This window comes from Clarias gariepinus, chromosome 4 (genome assembly GCF_024256425.1).
Source record: "Clarias gariepinus isolate MV-2021 ecotype Netherlands chromosome 4, CGAR_prim_01v2, whole genome shotgun sequence".
Lineage (NCBI taxonomy): Eukaryota > Metazoa > Chordata > Actinopteri > Siluriformes > Clariidae > Clarias > Clarias gariepinus.
In genome coordinates, this window is record NC_071103.1 from 4,637,834 (window position 1) to 4,659,933 (window position 22,100).

Sequence of the window (22,100 nt, forward strand, 5' to 3'; positions counted from 1 at the left end):
GATGGCATACTGCGTGTAGCCAAGTCATTGGTGACGTGAGATGACGTGGAGCAGATCTTAATTAACAGATTGTTGTTAGTGGGAGATCATTATTTTTTGCCAAGGTTCGGGATAGTGACTGCAGAGAAGATTTTTAATGGAGCACAGTTTAAAGTGCTTAGGATCTATTTTTGTAGCAGTGCATAATTTCCTGGTCATGATTTTAAAATTTGGGGACTTTTATGGTAAAAAGGAGCAAATCCGAATACTTGAGGGAGGGATATGTTGCTATAAAATTTTGGGACTGAAAGTTGGGCTTGTATTTGTCACCAATCTGTTTTGGCAGTTACTGTATTTTGGTCATTATTTATTTGGTATGCAGCTAAACATAAAAAAACCTACCGTTTCACAATCCCCAAAACTGAATTATTGTCTAATTCTAAAAGTAAAACATTAATATTGTTCTGTATATACACAACACCTGCGATTATTTTTTTCCATGTGAAAGCTCTTTTTTAAAAGTAAATTCCTTGCATTATTTTAGTGCCTTCATCAACTACCCAAGGTGGAGACCATTAACAACAGATTATTTGAATTATTAGAGGACTGCTATAATTTACACTCCTTTTCTGAAAACTTTCACAATTCCATTACAGCACCAGACGTTTGGCAAGAACTGTCTTCTGAGCCGTATGGTCACACCTGCTTCATTGTTGCTTGGCGCACTGTGTGTATGCATATGTATATTCCTACATACATCGATCAGCCATGACATTAACACCACCAGAAGGTGGTAAGTTTCCTACTCTTACTTTCAGTGAGGAGTAGGACAGTTCCTACTGTAGGAAAGCATGTGATGTCACCATTTATGACACAGATCCGTAAAGTAGGCTACACATTATAGTAAGGTGATGTAATAGCAGTTTTAAATGGTGAATAATCAAAATGCTGTAATCAGTGCCAGCACATATGAATCTGTGCATAATCTGTGGTGCTGTAAGAGCAAAGTTTAATTTATTATTTCCAACATTGTTGACTTCAACAAACCCAAATCATCACTGTTGAAGTCCATGGCTTTTTCCATATAAACATTGAAGCATGGCAAGTTATGAAAAGCGCCAGTCTTTTATATCATACAGGTATAGTATAGTACAGAAAGATTATTGATGTGCATGTTTTTAAATATTACTTTTACCCTTTGCTAACTGTGGAGAATAACTTCAATTACGTTAATGTGGGTGTTGAAGCATCTACATTGAGGGAAATTAAACGTCTGGGACCGTAGTTCTGACTGTGCATCCATTTGATTAAACATTATACCCACTGACCTTGATGGATCAACCTTAATCCTGACTAATGACCTTTGACATAGACCTGAGACCTGACACTTTCAAAAGCTATGCATTACACTTTTCCCTTCGGGAAAAAGATGCAGAGGTTCATCTTCAGAGAAACCAGTAGGTGGAGTGATGTTTTCTGCAAAGCTAGAAATACCATTTCCCCAGGAGACTCGGGTCAACACCTTCAAAGATGCGGCAGTATGAAAGAGTGCTACTCATGCATATCAAGCAGATCACCATGAAAGATCTCTCCAACTTGAAACTTCCACACCTCCACTGGATTCACAATCGTAGGGAAAATAAAAACTTTTTTGTCAAAGTTTTGTAGTGTTCAAGTTTGAGAACTTTTAAAAATTAGTTAAACAAAAAAAAAAGTAAAAATGTTCTCATGTTTAGAATTACAAATAGTACAGCAGGTGATAAATAGACAATTCATTTTCCTCCTACACTGATAAAACTATGCTAAACTTAGCTTGTTGATATATACTGTGGTGCACGTCCAAAACACCAATCCAAACAACAAAATCAAAAAACTCGACCAAGGTCAAAAACAACAAAGATAAAACTAGAAACAGCACATAACTTAAGCAATCACTAAAGCATTACGACTTATGCATGGCATCGATCTGCTTATAAACTGTAAGTGATGAACCAGGAAGTGACCAATAAGTGTTTGCAAGTGCCAAAGGTCCCGGTAGTACTCTGTTGAAGTGACTGTGACTTCTGATGGACAGAAGAGAGAGAGATGATTGCTGTAGTGTTTTCTGACTATCTTTATCTTTAATTAAAAAGAAAGATATAAAATGTGGTTTTGGGAAGAGTTAAACACACTGGTAGCAGAGTGAGAAAAATAGACCTTTTTGTGGAGATACAGTGGGGGAAATAAGTATTTGATGCCCATACAGATGTTTGCCCACTTACAAAGAAATGAAGGGTCTATAATTTTATCATAGGTTAAAGGATTGAGACAGAATATCAACCAAAAAATCCAGAAAAAGCACATGATACAAATGTTATGAATTAAGTTGCATTTCAATAAGGGAAATAAGTATTTGCTCCCCTACCAACCAACAATAATTCTGCCTCTCACAGACTGGTTATGTCCTCTTGTGGTACACATATTAATTTAAGAAGGTGCTCCTAACAACAATGTGGTATGTGTATAAAAGCCGCCTGTCCACTAATATCTTCTATTCAAACCTCACCACCATCGGCAAGACCAAAGAGCTGTCAAAGCAAGTCAGGAACAAGATTTTAGACCTGCACAAGGCTGGAATGGACTACAAGACCATCAACTAGAAGCTTGGTGAGAAGGAGACAACTGCCGGAGCAATTATTTACAAATGAAAGAAATACAAAGTAACCATTAGTGGCCCTATATGCAAGATTTCACCTCATGGAGTCAGAATAATCATGAGAAAAATGAGGGACCAGCCCAGGACTACACGGAAGGCGCTTGTGAATGATCTCAAAGCAGGTGGGAGCACAGTCACCAAACAAACCATTGGTAACACAATACTCCTGCATGGATTGAAATCCTTTAGCACAGCAAGGCTTCCCCTCCTCAAGAAGACACATGTACAGACCCGTCTGAGGTTTGCCAATGAACAGAGAAAGATTGGGATAAGCTGCTGTGGTCAGATGAGACCAAAAGAGCTCTTTGTCATCAACTCGACTTGCTGTTTTCGGAGGAAGAAAAATGCTGACTATGACACTAAGAACACCACAGTCCCTACAGTCAAGCACGAAGGTGGAAACATTATGCTTTGGAGCTGTTTCTCTGCTAAAGGTACAGATTGACTTTGCTGCACTGAGGGGCCAATGCATGAGGCCATGTGTTGTAAAATTTGAGATGAGAACCTCCTGAAGATGGGTTGTGGATGGTTCTTCCAGCATGAAAATGACCCCAAACATACTGCCAAGGCAACTAAGGAGTGGCTCAAGAACAAGCACATTAAGGTCATGGAGTGGTCCAGCCAGTCTTCAGACCTTAATCCAATAGAAAATTCACGGAGAGAGCTGTAACTTCGAGTTGCCAAGCAACAGGCAAGAAACCTTAAACATCTAGAGAAAATATATAAGGAATAGTGGATCAAAATGCATCCCAAGATGTATGCAAATCTGGTAAACAACTACAAGAAAGGTCTTCACACTGTGCTTTCCAGCAAGGGTTTCTCTACCAAGTACTAAGTCATGTCATCAAATACTTTATTTTCCTCATTGAAATGCAACTTAATTCATAATATTTGTATCATGTGCTTTTTCTGGATTTTTAATTGATATTCTGTCTCAATCCTTTACCATAAACCTATAATATTTATAGACCCTTCATTTCTTTGTAAGTGAGCAAACTTATAAAATCTGTAGGGGATCAAATACTTATTTCCCCCACTGTATAACCAACAGGTTTAACAGAAAATATCACTGGCATACTGTACATGGTATACATAAAAATAATAATTAATACAAGGTAAGATTTGTTGAGTTTTTGTCGAATTGGGCTGGATAGGTCTGACTTCCTGCAGGACTGGAAAGGATTCTTCCTGGCTAAACCTTGTGCTTGAACAAGAGGGATTGACCAAACATTCTTTGGAAGTATGAGAGGGATTAATCAAATATTTTTAGGAGTTTCTGGGGACGAAGGGGATTGGACAAATTTTTTTGGGTAAGATGGGTCAACAAAACTTGGGAGCTAAGTGGGATTAGTCAAACTTTCTGTGGAAGCAGAAGAGATACCAAAAAAATCTTTAGATTGTGCAATGTTGATTGGCCAAAATTTCTAATTAAACAGGAATGCTTGGTTAAAACCTTCACTGGAAGCATGCAGAATTTACCAAACGTTCTGCAGGAGCAAGTGGGATTGGTCAAATTTTGTGTAGGAGCATTGGCCAAAGTTTGGAGCAGGGGCAATCGGTCATAGTTTGCTGTGAGGTCTAGGTGGAATTGTCTATAATTTGTATAAAGCATGTGGGATTAGTCAGACTTTTTTTCTAGGAGCAGTAAGGACTGATAATTTAATGAATTGCTTAATAACTTAATGAATTGCATTTCGCGTGGATTAATATCAATCGAAGCATTGCTAGTATTAATGTAATTAATTAATTAGGGATTTTGCATTTTGCAGCATATATGTTTAGAATTACAAATAGTACAGCAGGTAATAAATAGACAATTCATTTTCCTCCTACACTGATAAAACTATGCTAAACTTAGCTTGTTGATATATACTGTGGTGCACGTCCAAAACACCAATCCAAACAACAAAATCAAAAAACTCGACCAAGGTCAAAAACAACAAAGATAAAACTAGAAACAGCACATAACTTAAGCAATCACTAAAGCATTACGACTTATGCATGGCATCGATCTGCTTATAAACTGTAAGTGATGAACCAGGAAGTGACCAATAAGTGTTTGCAAGTGCCAAAGGTCCCGGTAGTACTCTGTTGAAGTGACTGTGACTTCTGATGGACAGAAGAGAGAGAGATGATTGCTGTAGTGTTTTCTGACTATCTTTATCTTTAATTAAAAAGAAAGATATAAAATGTGGTTTTGGGAAGAGTTAAACACACTGGTAGCAGAGTGAGAAAAATAGACCTTTTTGTGGAGATACAGTGGGGGAAATAAGTATTTGATGCCCATACAGATGTTTGCCCACTTACAAAGAAATGAAGGGTCAATTTCTAATTAAACAGGAATGCTTGGTTAAAACCTTCACTGGAAGCATGCAGAATTTACCAAACGTTCTGCAGGAGCAAGTGGGATTGGTCAAATTTTGTGTAGGAGCATTGGCCAAAGTTTGGAGCAGGGGCAATCGGTCATAGTTTGCTGTGAGGTCTAGGTGGAATTGTCTATAATTTGTATAAAGCATGTGGGATTAGTCAGACTTTTTTTCTAGGAGCAGTAAGGACTGATAATTTAATGAATTGCTTAATAACTTAATGAATTGCATTTCGCGTGGATTAATATCAATCGAAGCATTGCTAGTATTAATGTAATTAATTAATTAGGGATTTTGCATTTTGCAGCATATAAAAAAAAAAACATGCATCCCGTGGACGGATTTGGAGTGAAGGGGGGTTGGTGGAATGGGTAAGGGATAGGGGGGAGAGGGTTTGGGTGGAGTCACAGGTCCTCACCGATGTCCAGAGCAAATCAACGCCCGTGGTATTAAGTATTGGAGAAACGTTCTGTAGGAGCAGGAAGGATTAGGCTGTTTTTGAGCTCTCAGTCACAACCAGAATTGGGATAAGTTTCATCGCATTAAATGTTCAGGTTATTTCGTCTAAGAAAATCGATATTTTCAATCATTCATTCATTAACACATAAATCTGATTCGTCACACACTTTTTTTTTGTATCTCACAATAAGTACTTTCCGTATGAGTGTTATGAAAAATGGAAAGGACGGTAAGAGCGCCACACGATGGCAGCATCACAGGTGTTTTCAAGCTGCCAAGTTACAAGTAAGTTGATTGTATACGATACATTTAGAAGGAGCAGTAGGACTTGATAGTCATACAAAGTGTTCAGTGAGCAGGTGTGACAGCCGAATTAATGAGGCATATACTTGAAAATATAATAAAACACATTATTTTAATATTCTAAATATATTAAACTTTATTTGGACTAAAGTATTGAAATGAATTATGTAAAAGAGATGAAAAAAGTTGTTGTAATATTAACATCAATTCAGTAAGTGCTTTTTATAAACACAGATATTTGTATGTGTGTGTGTGTGTGTGTGTGTGTGCTGGTACAATTGGGTTACATGAATAAAAAACAGACAAAAAGCCCTGTGGCCACCTTTAACAATCTAACTTAATGTGCGTGTGTGTGTGTGTGTGTGTGTGTGTCTGTCTGTGTTTTGAATGATAGATGAATGACTCATTTACTGAGCCTGAGCTACTGAGTCATCAACACATCACAGATTGCACTGCTGGTAGCATATGCACACACACACACACACACTGTGTGTGTGTTCCTAAGTCTGAGAGTGTGTCTGTGTGTGCTACTTCATTCAGAAATCAAACATTTTTGAAAAAGGACTATATTCACGGTGTGTGTGTGTGTGTGTGTGTGTGTGCGCGCGCGTGTGTGTTTATTTATTTATTTAGATAAATTCAGTATCTAACCCTGACAATGGGATCAAGCTGAGCTGATATGATATGCGTGTATGTGTATGTATGTACGTATGATTGTATGCATGTATGTGTGTGTCCGTGGTAGCAGATGGAGTGTTCATGTTTGCATTCATACTGCACATATTTAGGTCAGGTGCACCATGGACTGCAGTTACCATGGCAACTGAGAGTCAAACAAGACTATGAATGCACCAGTCGGGTGCATAAAAGGATCCACACATGCACACACGAGTTCTGGTAATACTGTGTTTGTGGGAACAAATGCACGGGCACATGCACACGCACACACACACACGCACACATGCACACATACACACTGAGAACCTCTCTTGTATATTTCAATCCCAGGGTTCATGAGGACCCAGATGGAGACTCTCACGCTCACTCTTTACTCTCTCATGCTATCATCAACACGAAACCCATTGAACATCTCATTTTCATCTTCTGCTATTCACATCGGTTAATTTTCACTGTCATTTTGTCCTCTCTCTCTCTCTCTCTCGCTCTCTGTCTCTCCCATCTGAGCATCCTATAGTCCAAAATAGCACTCCGCCTATATATCTCTCTCTTTCTACTTCCCCTGATTCACTGTCCTCTCTACCTCCCATCAATTGTGCACACACCCTCCCCCCAAGCATGCTGGGTAATAAATCTTTTTGTCTGGCCCAAGAGGCTCATGGGAAGGCTGTGTGCTATTTTCTCGGGGAGTGAAAGACAGTCAAAGAGACTGAAAGTGTAGAAATGAAAGAGGAGTTATTGATTTTTCCTGGATGTTTGGAACAACGTTCGGAGGACGCTTGCGGTTTGGATGGAGATCGGATTTAAATCTATTTTTATATGAACCGGACAAATAAAACGTTTACTCAGGGGTTGTGTGCGAGGTTTTTTCGGGGCAATAAAAAAACAAACCACTAAAATAAAAAGCTAACATTGATATAAAGTTTTATTTTGATAATTTTTTTTCTAATGGATTGTCTATTTTGAACTTTTTTTGAACAGGAGCAACAGTAAGTAACATTTGAGGTGATGTCATGTCAGTGATGTCATGTCATGTCAAGAGTGGAACAGATTTAATCTCTATTTGGTACTACAGGAATGTTCAGGTCAACCCAGAATAACAGAACGCAGTTCTGAGAGTAAAAACCCCGTTATCTCTCTATATTGTCCCCTGCTACACTAACGCACAAACCCCAGTGTTTCACCAGTGCTACCATTAAGGTAGAAAGTTTTCTCAGTACTCCTGACCCAGAACTGGGTTCCTGTAATGTGCAAGTGGTGCTGTTGTGACTGGTTGTCTGTACAGTTCCCACAGACAGAGGTTTCTCCTCTGCAAGTCAGCGAGAAGTTATCTGCTGATCAACACGTTCCAGTCGCTGAATGTTCACAGGAACGACTGCAGGGGGCTCAGAACCACCTCGGATCGTCATTCACAAACATACGGCTTTCTTTTAAACCTTTGCAAGATGCTTGAAGTCTTCTGTAAATGTCAATCGCTTTTACACCTTCATTTATGAGGGTTTTCATGACAACTCCCTGTTTGGCTAAACGCCCCTTGTATATCTTGCACCCGATGGCACGATGGTGGATCTGCACTCATCATTGAGGAGGTGAGGAAGGTGGACAAAGTGCAGACATGAGGACGCTGCTGACGGAACCCAGCATGGTCTATCTGCCTCAAAACTGGATTGGACTGTGTTATGCTTCGTGAGATGCTTTTCTGTTCACCATGTGCGAAATAAAGACTGTTTGATTCCCCATAGCTTCGCTGTTATTGTGAACTTCTTTAACGAGGTTTTGTCCATCTGAGAAGTGCTTCTCAATTGATGTGACGTAGGCGAAAGTTAACCAGAATAAGAAAATCTAATTCTCAACAAACGTATTTAGAAATAGGCAACATGCTCATATGAATGATTGTACATCCGATATATTTCTGTGTGATGGCCCAAATGTGATGGATTCTGTCGAACCCATTATAACAAGCCTTTTCTAATAAGCCGACAGCTTGTTATTATGCTGCAATGTTGATGGCGGATGCATTAGAAGCTCAAGAGATCAAAAAAAAAAAAAAAAAAAAACGTACACAAGAAAGAACCCAGTGTCAGAATGAATAAAAAGAGAGCATGGCTTAGACCAAGACTAACCTAAGAGGAAAGTGATCCGGCAGAGAATGTACAGTATAGTGAGGCTAATCAGAAGTGATAGCAGACAGCCGAAGAAAATTAGCTTGTGGTCATGGCAACGGATCGGTTCTGTGGAGAGGGTGAACTCTGATAAGCGAGTTGTCGTGGCTGTGAGGGCGAGGACTGCAAGAATGTACAGAATTCTGTAAATAAAGCACAAAAAAAGAGCACTTTTTGAAATTAAATAAGGTGTTTTATTTCCTGAAAAGTTGTCATTAGTTGTCATAATTACCTCAGAGCTAATTATTCCTCTTTCATGAGTGACAAAGCTTTTTCTCGAGGTGCTAATTGATGTAAGATATGCTGTATAAAATCCCAAATCTTCAACACCATCTATCCTGCTAATTGCTAATTCATGCTAAGTCACATGCTAAATTCATGCTAGTGTAAAATACACACACGTAAAGGCAGATACTGCAAGGACGTCAAAAACCCTACAGATGTTCTTTGATGTTAAAACACTGGTCATTTTTAGAAAACATTTTTTTCATGTAGCTTTTATCTGTCTCCAGGAACAGCTCATTTAATAAGGTTGTGAATAGCGTCGTGGTGATGCGAGTCCTCATATCAATCTTCCCCCATTCGAGCCCCCATGCTGCCGGGCTGCCACTGCTGGAGCCTTGAGCAAGGTCCTTCACCCCCAAGTGCTCGGATACAACCGGGCGTTGAGCTGCCAACCTAACACAATAAGGAAGTGCCACAGAAACTATATATACTGTATATATATCACTCCAGGGTGGGAAGTATCTGTTGCCCAATGTGCCTGGTGGCAGGTAGACAGACCCTTTCTTCTCTACCTGTTTTTCTGTGTAGTAGTACGATTCACTCTCTGTACCGCACTGTACTCAGCGTGTTGACTTCAGTTAATCAGGCTTTTTTTAGGGCATTAAAATTCACTTTGGAATTTTAATAAACTATAATTAAAGTAACCAAAAAAAAAAACATAATGCAGTAAAATAAAACAATTGTTAGAAATACATTTTATTGGTTTCTATTACAGCCTATCTGGTTTATTAAAAATTAACCAAATATACTGTAAAAGGTATATACTGTAGACTTTTGTCCTACCTAGAAATAAATGCCTTCTTTGCATCCCGTGTTTCATAATGAATTCATTTATGCGGACATTCGAGTGGCACATTGGGAGTCACATGATCCCATAAATTCATTTATTACAAAAAAGCGGGATGCAAATAACGCATTTAGTAGAACTGCCTGGCCCCAAAAAAAACACCATTGAACTTTTAAACCATTGAACAAAATTTTGTTGGATAATTACTGCAGTGATTAATCTGGTTCAGCTGCAACACGTTGTTAAACTCTAACTGATGCAGTGAGTAGCTTCTCATTTCTTACACGACTGTCAGAAGACATATCATGTGTGTGGTCATGGCAAAGAAGCGTAAAATTATTGTCCTGCAATAAGCAAAGAAAACAACTAAGGAGAAACTGATACAATTTGGGTACAACAGATCAAAGGATAGGGTAGAATCTTTGTGATGTGCCACAGAAGGCTTTACAGTGAAAATCAAGGATCAAAGTCCAAAGATATATTAGACTTTTTATTGGCTCGGCAGTATATATATATATATATATATATATATATATATATATATATATATACATTTTTAATTGTGTGCTGGATATAATTTATGTTTGCATAAAGTATGGTCTGGGGATTATGATTAAGTATGCATATTTTGTTTTACACGTTTCAGTTTAACATAAACTCACTTCATTTAATCTAAATGTTTAAAAAACTACACAGAAAATGAAAGATTAACAGTATAATATAAACCAACTGATATTTCACGATGATTTAATAAAAAAAAGAAAAAAAGAAGTGGGTGCTCCTCATTTCCTTTGCTAGCTTCTCAGCTCTTTTAATCAAGACTGCAGAGAAAGGATGCGGTGAAAAGGAACTGAGGACCGGAACGGCGTATTTATATTAGAACATTTAGGTTAAAGCTCATTCGGGTTTTACTGCAAAGATTTAAATAGCCATGTTAGAACAAGAGCTTCCTCATAAATCGCAGGAGGAAGGAAGCTGTATTATAAGTAACTGTAATTATATTTTATGTGATTGGATCTAGTCTTGAGTTCTGCTGGACGGAGAACAGAAAGAAAAGAAAGAAAAAGCATGAATAAAAAGAAGCAGAAAGGATTAATAGATGAAGAGTGGATAAAATTTTTTAAAAATTATTTAAAAAAATAGAGGAATAGCGCGTTTTCCATGTCAGTGGGGCCGGTTGTCTGCGTTGTTGCCATAGCAAAGCAGAAATCTCGATATAGCCTGAGGTTCGGATGTTGTTTCTGCACTCGATTCACCTCTCAGTGCCATGCACTTCATCCTAATTAAAAGAGCATTTTACATGGGAATAATATATTTCTTTATTTATTTATTCTCTTACCATATTTCTTCCCCCTTTTTTATTTTACCTACTGTGTATTCTCCCTCGTACACAGTGCAAACACAAGGCGACTATATGATCATGGATCATGCAGCAAATCCCACTGGATGTGGAAAAATAAGATCCGAACAATAGAACCCTCAAACCAATGGGTTTTTGTATTATGCCTGTTCATTCATGAAATGCAGAATAACAAATCAAGCCAGAAATAACCTGTGTGTGTGTATAGTATCTGACAAGATGAATGGATCGGGTCGCAGCTCTATACTCTATGTGACACACTCAGAGGAATCGGTACGCGCGCCGGCACACTCGAGACGCTGATTGCTGGAATGACCTTCAGATAATGGGCAACAAAAAGAGAAAGTAATTCATTTTTTATTTTATTATTTTTTTAAAGAAAAAGATGCAGAAAAAGAGGAGGGCATCGGGTTTAATGACAATCCTTGCTCATCTGGAGATAAAAATATACATATAGCCTGAATGGCGGGGGGGGGGTATATTTCTGCCTGTATCATCAGATAGACTGGATGCTTTTCATCACTATTTATATGCAATCCAATTCCCATCTCTTGTGTTACTTCAAGGTCTTTTAGGTCTGGATGAACAGATATTAGAAGTGAATGACAGTGATAACAACGCCATTATAGTGCCAAGAGTGTGCTGCTGCGTTACAGCTATTAAGTAAAACATCATCCAGATGCTGGTTAAATCACGCAAACACACTACAAAATACAGCATGAATATTTTACGCTTATTATTATCAGGTTTCTAAGAGTGTGTTGGACTGTCTGGGTATTACAGAGGAATAATTGTTACTTTAAAAAAAACGAATTACTCATTAAAGATTATTGAGGTTTCTAAGAAAAATTCAGGACGAGCACTCGTCATTTTGTTTCAATACGACTTCAAATAAAAAAATAAAAAACATTTTTCGGAGTGAGAATGAATCGGTTCCAACGTAAGAATGAATCCGTCGCAGATGTCAGCGCGGGACTCCGCTGTGATTGGGATCGAGGCCAAGCGACTTGAAACTGACATGAAACTGCATTTTCAGTTTCACTGAACCCTTTAAACACCAGGGCCCGTATTCACAAAGTTTCTTAGAATTCCCTCAGAAAACTCCTATCTTAGCTTAAAAGTCCTAGCTGGGAGTCCTAGACTAAAAGTGATTAAAGAAACTTCTCAGAGCTACTCTGAGTAAGGAAAGTACAAAAACCTTTTATCTTAGTGAGGATGTGTGGTCGACTCCATTGCTAGGGATGATGCAACAATTCAAGGACTGTGATTGGTTGATAAAAAAAACAACCCCTGACCTCTGCAAAGGTCTTAAAATGCACTCTTTGTGAAAATAGAATACATGAAAATAGAACAGACAGTGAAAACATAATGTTTGTATATAAAGAAGTTGTATAATCATGACTACAGGCTACTTTATGCCAAGTTTCTGTTATAGGCTAAATATGTTAAAGATAATTAAAACAGCCAAATGTTGAAAATGTCTACTTTAGATTTTCCAAATATCTAATTCCCACACAGTAGTTACTATAATTAAGTTCTTAAATTTATTTATTATACTGATTTTATTACTTGTAATCCATTTCAGATTGATGGGAGCAAAATGGGCTCAGATTTTACTGTTCAGTCTGTGTAAGTTGCACTTTTGGATGGTATGTAGTCAACAATCCGAAGTAGACAGAAGAGCCGTGTTTACTTTTAGCTTTATGTTCAGTGTTTAGAGAATATTTCTTCTTTCCAGCATTTTGTCCTCTGCTATAGAAACTCTTAAGCCTTAAGTCCTCCTCTCTACTCTTAACTAATTTTAACCTTAAGAGCTGTTTTTAGTGCTAAGATATTTTGTGAATCATTTTCATCTTTACTAAGATTTAATCCTAACTTTAAGGGGAAATTCTAAGAAAATGTCATAATTCTAAGCAACTTTTAGGCTTAAGAAGCTTTGTGAATACGGGCGCAGATATTTCACCGTGTGCTTTACCCATTTATATGTAACATGTTAATCCATTTCAGATTGTATGATATAGTCGTATGGAATTAGCGAATACACTCAATACTACTGTGATTCTGTAACAGCCATGCTAATTGTATTTTGATGTTCTAATGATTTAAAAAGAAAAACAAATTTGGTGTTAATCATTTTAAAATTTCTTTTAAGCTTTAATTTGGAGAACAGAGCTCTACGATCAAAGAGACATCATTGCTTGAAATTATAAGATCTTTGAAAATAAAGTGTTTAGGAGTTGATTTTCTTATCTCCATGCTTTTTGAAAAATTTGCTTTTTACTTCTTGTTAAGCAAGTGAACCTTTTTAGGGGTTGAAAAGTTTTGAGTTGAATAAATTTAAACTAACTAATTAACTAACTAATTAAATGTACGATAACCTACAGAATAGCAGATGACTCCTGTAAAAGAATGTTTTTAGAATGCTGCATAAAAACACATTCAAAAACTATTTTTGACTACTAACTTTTTTTTGTTTTTGTCCAGGTTTATAAGATTGTTTTATACTTTTCCAACTATTAACATTTTGCTTGTGAATTATTTTCTTTAATATTACTTACATGTCTGTGATGGATGATAATTATTAATAATATTTCTTGGACGGATCACAATAAAACCAACATTCATTATACATGGTTCAGTTTGGCCCGTTCACATTGTTTTATTCAACATGATGCAATTAGCAAAGAACAATTGTTCTATAAAACAAACACGTCTCATACCGCCTGCTAAATGCTTTAATACTATTCTCTTTCTTTTTCTTTTTATCCAATGCTGCAGCTGTTATCCAAAGCGCTACACTACCTACCTTGCCCTACTTTTTTTTTTTTTTTTTTGCTTTAAAAGTTAAAAAGTAACCTCGTAATGCTATCTTATTTGACCCAAATATTAAAATGATTAAATATCTCAGTCTTGCAGACATCCTTTGTGAACAGGTCCTAATCTTCAGGCTACTATGGTTCGCTTCTGCGCAGGATATTCACTAGAAAAATTTCTTACAATTACAAAAAAAGCTACATGATGGCACAACCTGAACACAAACTCGATCTTTGTTCAACAACAGTTCTTAAAAGTTTCTTAAACAAGCTATAAAAAACTTGTGCTTATACAGACATAGTAATCACAACCACACACACACACACGTACTGTATAATAAAGAATCCCTGTCATCTACAGATACTTTTTCCCCCTCGAGGAGAGTGATGTCATATCCTGTGTACATACTGTACAATGTCCACATTCAGGAAGTAGCCGTATTGGTTACAGTCTGTAGAAATGCATATGGGTCAAGAACCTCTGAGGTGATCAGCCCCCTGATAGGCTGGGTCGTTGAGTCACATGACAAAGGGGAGGAGCACCTCGGGCAAAATAGTTTGTCTGGGGATGAGGTTCTCATTGTGTTCTCTAAACGATCGAGGATTAAGGAAGAAGAATGACAAGAAGAAGTGCGTGATTGACCTACAGGCTTTAATAAAGCTAGCTGATCTCTTATCACAATTTGCTCATACTAAAGAGGAAGCGAAGGACGTTGTGAAGGTCGTACATTCAGATCTGCTTCTCGGATTCTTCTTGCTTGAAACAATAAATTCGTACCAAAAGAGCGATAACAACCGAGCTACAATCAAGACTTACATAATCATTAATATCGAAACATTTTCTGCCAGGTGATGTTGATTTATATGTTTTATTTATGGAAGGAGTCTCCAGTCTCAGCGCGCTATAACAGTCATAAGTTTTACCTTAACGGATTAAAAAAAGTATGACGGATTGTCGATGATTCAACATTGTACCGTTGTCTCACTCTGTCGTTGATTATTTTCCCATAACAGCATGGCCTGTTATGTTTTATTCTTTACATACTGACTTTGCAGTCTGCGTATTCTCGAATAAAACTACGATATCCTCAGCTACATCTACACAAATGGCCTGATTTCCTTTTCGATCTGTATTTCCCTTCCTTACACAACGCCAGGGTTGGCCTAATTCCTATTAATTAATTGTACGAATATGGAAGCAAGGGTACGCCTTCATACGCAGATCTCGATGGGCGTGGCCATTACCATCTTACTCTTGTCCTGTCGATTGGGGGAGGGGCTTTTTGAAAGCTCCTCCCTCGACGAGTGCGGCTCTGACAGGATGCTACGTTTGAGAGGCGTGGGCCGAAGACAGGAAGTGCCCGAGACGGAGGCGTGTTCTCCGTGTTTATGGGCGGAGCCTCGTGTGGCTCTGGAGGCTCTACAGGAAGCTCTTCTGCGATGATGGTTGAGGAGGTCGTATTTTAGGAAGTAAAAAACCTCTTTAACACCGCAGCGACGCTCAGGCTCAGGGGCTAGGAGCCGGCTGAACATGCGCAGCGCGTCGTCAGAGAAGCGGCGCCACTGTGAGGGCACGGTGCCCGGGGGACACGCGCCGTGCTGCCAGCGCTGAAACTCTGCGTAAAAGTTGTCACTGGGCAGCGCAGCTTCCCACGGGAAATTTCCAGTCAGCATGCAGAAAAGGAGCACGCCGAATGCCCATACGTCCTGCGGCGTTGCCACGACGATGCCCTCCGAGCCTGTGACCTGGCACACCTCGGCTGCCGTGTAGGGGATGGTGCCGCTGACTCTCTTGACGCGGCTGCCTGCCCTCCGTGTCATTCCAAAGTCAGCCAGCTTCACATGCCGGCACTCGCGGTCAAACAGGAGCACGTTCTCCGGCTTCACGTCTCGATGGACCAGACTTTTACTGTGCATGAAGTCCAGAGCCAAGCCGAGCTGCTGCACACACCGTTTGACCATGTCCTCAGGCAAACCAGCCTGAGCAAAGGACAGAGAAAAGGAGAAAAACAAAGAGGGGTGGAGAAGAGAGAGAGAGAAAGAAAGAAAAAGAGAGAGAGAAGGAAATTTAAATGAGGGGGCTGGTTAATCAAAAGATTCCAAAGAGCTCAGTATAAAAGCTGAAGATGAGCAAACTATCAGTCGAGGAAAAAAACAAAACAAACCAAGGCTTACAAATCTCTAGGAGAAAGATTTTAATTTAAAAAGAATTAAGATTTCCGAGGCTGCAGTTCAGTGAGGAGGTCCAGCCTGACCTCGGGGAAAAACGACAGAGTGAAATATATAGAAATGAGAATATAAAAAGACTAAAGACTTTAATTTATGAATTCTTCTAGAACATGTTCTAATGTATCGTTGTATCGTAATGTATTGTTTATTAACCCCAAGTAAATACAGAATGCAAGTTTTTTAATGATGATCATTAAGGGAAAGAAGCCTAAACCTGCCCAGTCCGATGTGTAAAAGTAATCCCATCCCAATTCACCACTGAATCATGAATAATTGACCACATATTGTGGAAAGCTGAGTTAAATTTCACTTGCCACACCCAGGCCTGATTACTGCCAGGCCTGTTGAATAAAAAAAGTCACTTAACCAGAACCTGTCTGACAAGCTGGACCATACTTAAAGATCTCAAAAAGCAACAAGTCACACCATGAGCCAAAGAAATTCAATTTCAACAGCAGAACCTCGGCACACGGACGCCCTTCTTAGGAATTTTTACCATTAGAATTGAAATTTCCGCAAACGCCTGGGTGCAATTTGAATTTTTTATTTTATTTTTTTCATCAAAGGAAGCTGTTTCAAAAGAGTCAACCCACAATACCAATGTTGCCATGAGCGATATGTGTTCAAAAGGTACTGTACATTATTTTTTTTTTTCATTTATGTATTGGTAATATTTATGGGTGGCTGGGACAGATTATCCACATTTACATTATTTGTAATAGGAAAATAGTCCTAAATAAAATTAAAATTTTATAAAATTCTCCGCATTTTATGTATATCGTTTTCAATATTAAATTAGCGTGTTGGGAACTCTCTGTCTATACAGTAAGAGTATATATATATATATATATAGAGAGAGAGAGAGAGAGAGTTATACATATAGTATAATATATATATACAGTATATAGTATTTCCAACACACTAACTCAATATTAAATACAAAAATAAGAGATCATTATAAAATTTTAAAACTGCTTTTGAGGAAAGACAGAGACGGAGACAGCAGCTATTTTAGAATATTCAAATAAGCTGAGTAAACAAGGCTCGGTGCCGAGAGATCAGTGGAGGAGGAATGAGTGATGGAGGTAAGGGAACTTTCCAGGCACCTTCTTTTATGAAATTCTTTTTTTTTTTCGTCTTGAGAACATTCAGATTGGAGTAGTTTGTGCGTATTTCCTACATTTTTGGGAATTCAAAAATTTATTCGTAAGGGATTCAGGTCCTCAGCCGTGTAACTTCCCTTACCGCAATGAGTGCTGCCTTTAAGTCATTGGTCCCTGTGACCAACCATTGGTGCCGATGGTTAAAATAAAAAAATAAAAAAGCTATAACGGGTAATAAACCACCGGAGCACAAAAACCCAAAGCAAGAACGTTACCACATGTTGCTGCAGTCGACAATCTCAAACAACTCAGATAGATTTGTTCACAATCGGGTAACGAGCACTGCCACGAATTCTACCTCCTTGCAGGGCGGAGAGTAGGGCTAGTACTGCTTGCCGTTTTGTTGTTGTTCTAGTCCCGTCTCCGCCTCTGTCTTGTCATTGGTTTGTGTTCCTGTTCTGTGTGTGGATGTTGCACAGCATTAAATGTAACTGACAACAGCAGTCATTATAGTGATGACATCGTCGGTGTGTTCTACCTGGGGAGGTATGATGTCGAAGAGGTCTCCTGCAGGCGCATACTCCTGACCGAATACATAACTCTCCTCGGTTTCAAACAGAACATCCAGAGCTTTGATGATGAAGGGGCTACAGCTCAGGGCTGCCGTCAGACTGTATTCACGGAGAAAACTCCGAAGCTTGGTCTTGTTCTTACTGACGTACTTAAGGGCCAGTTTTGCGCCTGTTACACACAACAGGATCACAGTACAGAAATATATACAGTATATACTCAGCCTCAGCTATTCTAGATTAACATACAGTATAACATACAGTAATTCACAGTACGGTTTTGTTTCTCACTCTTGCACATTGCCATACAGTACACACTCTCACACTCACCTTGTGTTCGGTGAGCCACCAGATCTACTCGGCCATACGTGCCTTTCCCCAACGGACCGATCAGCTCATACTGCTGCTCCACTTCAGAGGCAGAGAGAGTGGTGATCGATAGCGCCTGCATGTCCTCCACCGGGGCAGTGCCCGCGTTAGTGCCACGCGCCACCACGGACACACCCACCTGGGCACTGAAACAATGGCTGCTTTCATTATCTATGTCGCTTTGGTGCATTGTACAGATATAAGAAACAAGATTATGCGATTTCATTGTAATAAAAATGTAACAGCGCCACCTGCAGTACTAGAGCACTGACGAGCGTAAGTTTAGATTAAACCTTTAAACAGGGTTTTGTTTTTTAGACGTGCTAAAGCCTTAAGAAATGCCCTGGTGCGCAATGTCTACCTAAGCTCTGCTTGACCGGCTGGAATATCACCACCCACTAACTGTGCCTCCACATGGTTCAATTTCCTCTTTCTGTCTCTTTCTTATTGCTCTGTTTTGCTTAAACAGCTCTTCCAAAGACTCATCGTTTACTGTATACACACAGGCAAATATGGAAAAATATAGCTCCTACATGTGATACCTGATGCCATGCGTGGTTTCCTGCTTTTTGGTGTTTGTTATGGATTCAGCAGTGAGTCAGTACTGTAATGCACTAGGGATGTAACTGAATCCGAATACATTGTTTAGAATGAACGGATAATGTCGAATTTTCAAAACAGAGGCAAATAGTAGACGGAGTGTTTAAAAGTTTGTTTAAAAGACTGTGACTTTGAGGTGTGTATTCTGGTCTGAGTGTGAGCGAGATGTTAGTTAACAAGCTCAAAAACAGAGCACATTATTAATATCGACATCTGTTTTTTATCCCTTGAGGTTTCATGGTTTCATGGGTGTGCTGGAAGGGTTCATATTCCCTGTTTAGGCCACGTCTACTTAAAGTGTTATTGTGCACTATATCAGAGTGTTTATGCAACTACAGAAATCATTATAATGTATTGTAAAATGTATTTGATCACTGCTACTTTGCTGCAGTGGCGTTATCAAGTACAAAACACTCAAACCTCTGCGATCTCAAATGTCCTGAGCAGCTGTAGGGGGTTCGGGAACCAGAATCCTGTTTAATTCCTGATTGAACCCTTTAGATCATAATCAATTCTAGTATATTCCCTGAATAATTCAAGATAGAGATGCCTTATTGAAAGAATGGGGAATAAGTGGATGTTGTAAGGGTTTAGGTTTGACTGCCGAATGCAGAAACTCATGCAGAGTTGGTGTTCATCCAATCACAGCTCAGACTTGTTTCCGATGACTCCGAATAGACACTGTGGTATCCAGAGGTTGATTACTTTCCCAGAAGTGTTTGATTCCTTGCATATTTATTCTCTGTTTTGACCGACAGAGTGTTCCACCTTCTTAATGCAGCAGAGCGCTGGTAACATTTTTTTCCCTCTTCACACACACACACCACTCTTGTTTTATATTCCATTATGGCTATAGCAGTGGTTTCAAACATGGAATGAAAAACTGTTTTTCGAATTTCCCTCTGCATGATTCTCAGTAAGACGCCGCACGCACCAGGAACATATCCAATAACTGTGCACGCGGACAGACAGTCAGTCCAGTGACACTGTTGGTGAACTCAATGTCATAATGTACTGATCCTGATGAACATTTTATTTCTATTCAGATTTTGTGCTAGAAACTAAAAAAAAATAAATAAAAAAGGCTCCTTGACCTCATAAAAACCTGCTTGTTTATTTTGGCATCCTTTCTCGTACACAAGCTTATTATAGAACACAAGACGGTGAAAGTAACACAATGTGCTGTTTTTTCAGTTACAAGTGGAAATACCATTTATTTATATATACAAAAATATACATTTTAAGAACTAAATATATTTTGGCTCACTGGCAGAAACGCAGCCATGTCTTTGTGTGTCATTTATATATATATATATATATATATATATATATATATATTACACACACACAAAGACCAAAGTTGTGTGATTCTATTCTTTTTGTGTACATACTGTATATATATATATATATATATTATGATACACAAAGACATGGCTGAATTTCTGCCAGTGAGCCAAAATATATTCAGTTTATTATTAATATTATTATTATTATTTTTTTTTTGCACGAGAGCCATAATGCATATTTCATTATAACGAGGTCTTTTAAGGTCTCACCTGCTGCAGGCGCCCTCTCTCTCAGCTCCATGCTCCTGCATCCACGCGCCACCGGGTCACCGTTTAGGATCGAACGCACGCGCCTCCGGTAACAATCAGCGCACCGAAAGGGACCCGTGTTCCTGCTTGAGAACAATAAAAAACTTCACCCTGACTCAATCTCTTTAATATGATTTTGTCTCTAACAGACTACAGCAGGGTGTCCTCGCGCGCCTGTGCGTAACGGAAGATAAAAGGCAGAAGAAGGAGAGGACTTGGTGTTCTTTGTGTGCGCGGCGCGCGGGCTCTCCGGTGTTTGTTGCCTGTTTGCTCGGCGCGCGCACACGCGCGCGGATGACCTAGTTCCTCGCGCTCCTCAGGACGGCGTCCATCATCACTCGTCCGCGCGCGTCATGTGTCCTGACGAGGGGGCAAAAGCGGTCGAGTTCAGAGTGCGTCGCGGCACGCGCTCCCGGTGTGTATAAAAAAAAATAAATAATGAAGAAATAAAGAAGGGGGGAAAAAAAACACGGGGCGCACGCGTGCGCGCTCACGTGAGAGCATGGTCCTAGCGCCCGAACATATGAGAGGAGAATATATGCGAAATACTGTAGGGACCATATGAACTGTGATGATTATATATATATATATATATATCGCGAGGGGCCTCGAGCTTATCCCTAGAGACTTTGGGCACAAGGTGGGGTTTAATATTATATATATTCTCCCATTTTTCCTGGGTTTGGGACCGGCACTGGCTAGGAATTGGACCTGGACCTTTTGCATGGCACCTACAACTGAGTCACCAGCGCCCCTATATATATATATATATATATATACTGTGTAGGTGTGTGTGTGTGTGTGTATATACACACACACACACCTACATCACACACATACTGTATATAGGGCCAGCACAGTGGCCTCACGCCTCCATGGTCAATGGTTTATATTCCCGGCCCGGGTCTGTACACATGAATTTTGCATGTTCTCCTCGCACATGCAAATTAATTGGTGTTCCCAAATTGCCTGTAGAGTGTGTCTATATGTGCACTGCTATGGATTGGCACCCTGTCCAGGATGTACCCCGCCTCCTGCCCTAAGTCTCCTGGGACAGGCTTCAGGCCCCCTTGACCCTTAATACAGGATAAGCGGTATAGAAGATGAAAATTAATATATAGAGTGTGTACTGTATGATGACTTTCCTGTGTTGAAAAATCGCTAAATAACATATATAATGTACTGTATACACTACAAAGTTTGGACACACCCTCTAATTTCGTGGTCTTTCCTGATTTTTTCTTTCTACACTGTAAAACAATGCTGAAGGCGTTTATCCAAAATATACAATAATCTCATCTGAACAGTTGATATTGAGATGTATCTGCTACTCATGCTCTGTAAAGCCTTCATAATGTCTTTGGTGTTGTTTGTTAATTGGTGATTTATGAGGATGGTAAATAAACTTCTCTGCAGCAGAGGTAAGTTTTGCTCCTGCTCTCCTGGGATGGTCTTCATGAGAGCCAGTTTCATCATAGTGCTTGATGGGTTTTGCAAAATGCACTTAACAATAATGTTCTTGCAAGAACTATTACAGTTGACCTTTGTGTCTTAAAATAACAAATGACTGTTGTTGTTGTTGTTACTTAATTTCCTAATTCCATAAGTGTTATTTCATAGTTTTGAAATTTCCAGTATTGTTGTAGAATGTAGAAAATAAATCCAAACCTATATAAACTGTGTATATCATTGAGCAGTTTTCCACTACAGGATGGTCCTCAGGACTTTACTACTTTCTCTTATTAACA

The 22,100-nt window shown here is 39.0% G+C and overlaps 1 protein-coding gene across 1 annotated transcript; it reads right to left on the reverse strand.

The window, feature by feature from the left end:
- Positions 1–13,905: 13,905 nt before the first annotated feature.
- Positions 13,906–20,748, reverse strand: sbk1 (SH3 domain binding kinase 1). Its single transcript, XM_053494867.1, has 4 exons — positions 20,314–20,748; positions 18,119–18,303; positions 17,758–17,960; positions 13,906–15,867 (listed from the first exon to the last, which is right to left on the reverse strand). The coding sequence occupies exons 1-4, from the start codon at positions 20,352–20,354 to the stop codon at positions 15,100–15,102; spliced, it is 1,197 nt and encodes a 398-aa protein (XP_053350842.1). The 5' UTR covers positions 20,355–20,748; the 3' UTR covers positions 13,906–15,099.
- Between the last annotated feature and the right edge of the window lie 1,352 nt (positions 20,749–22,100).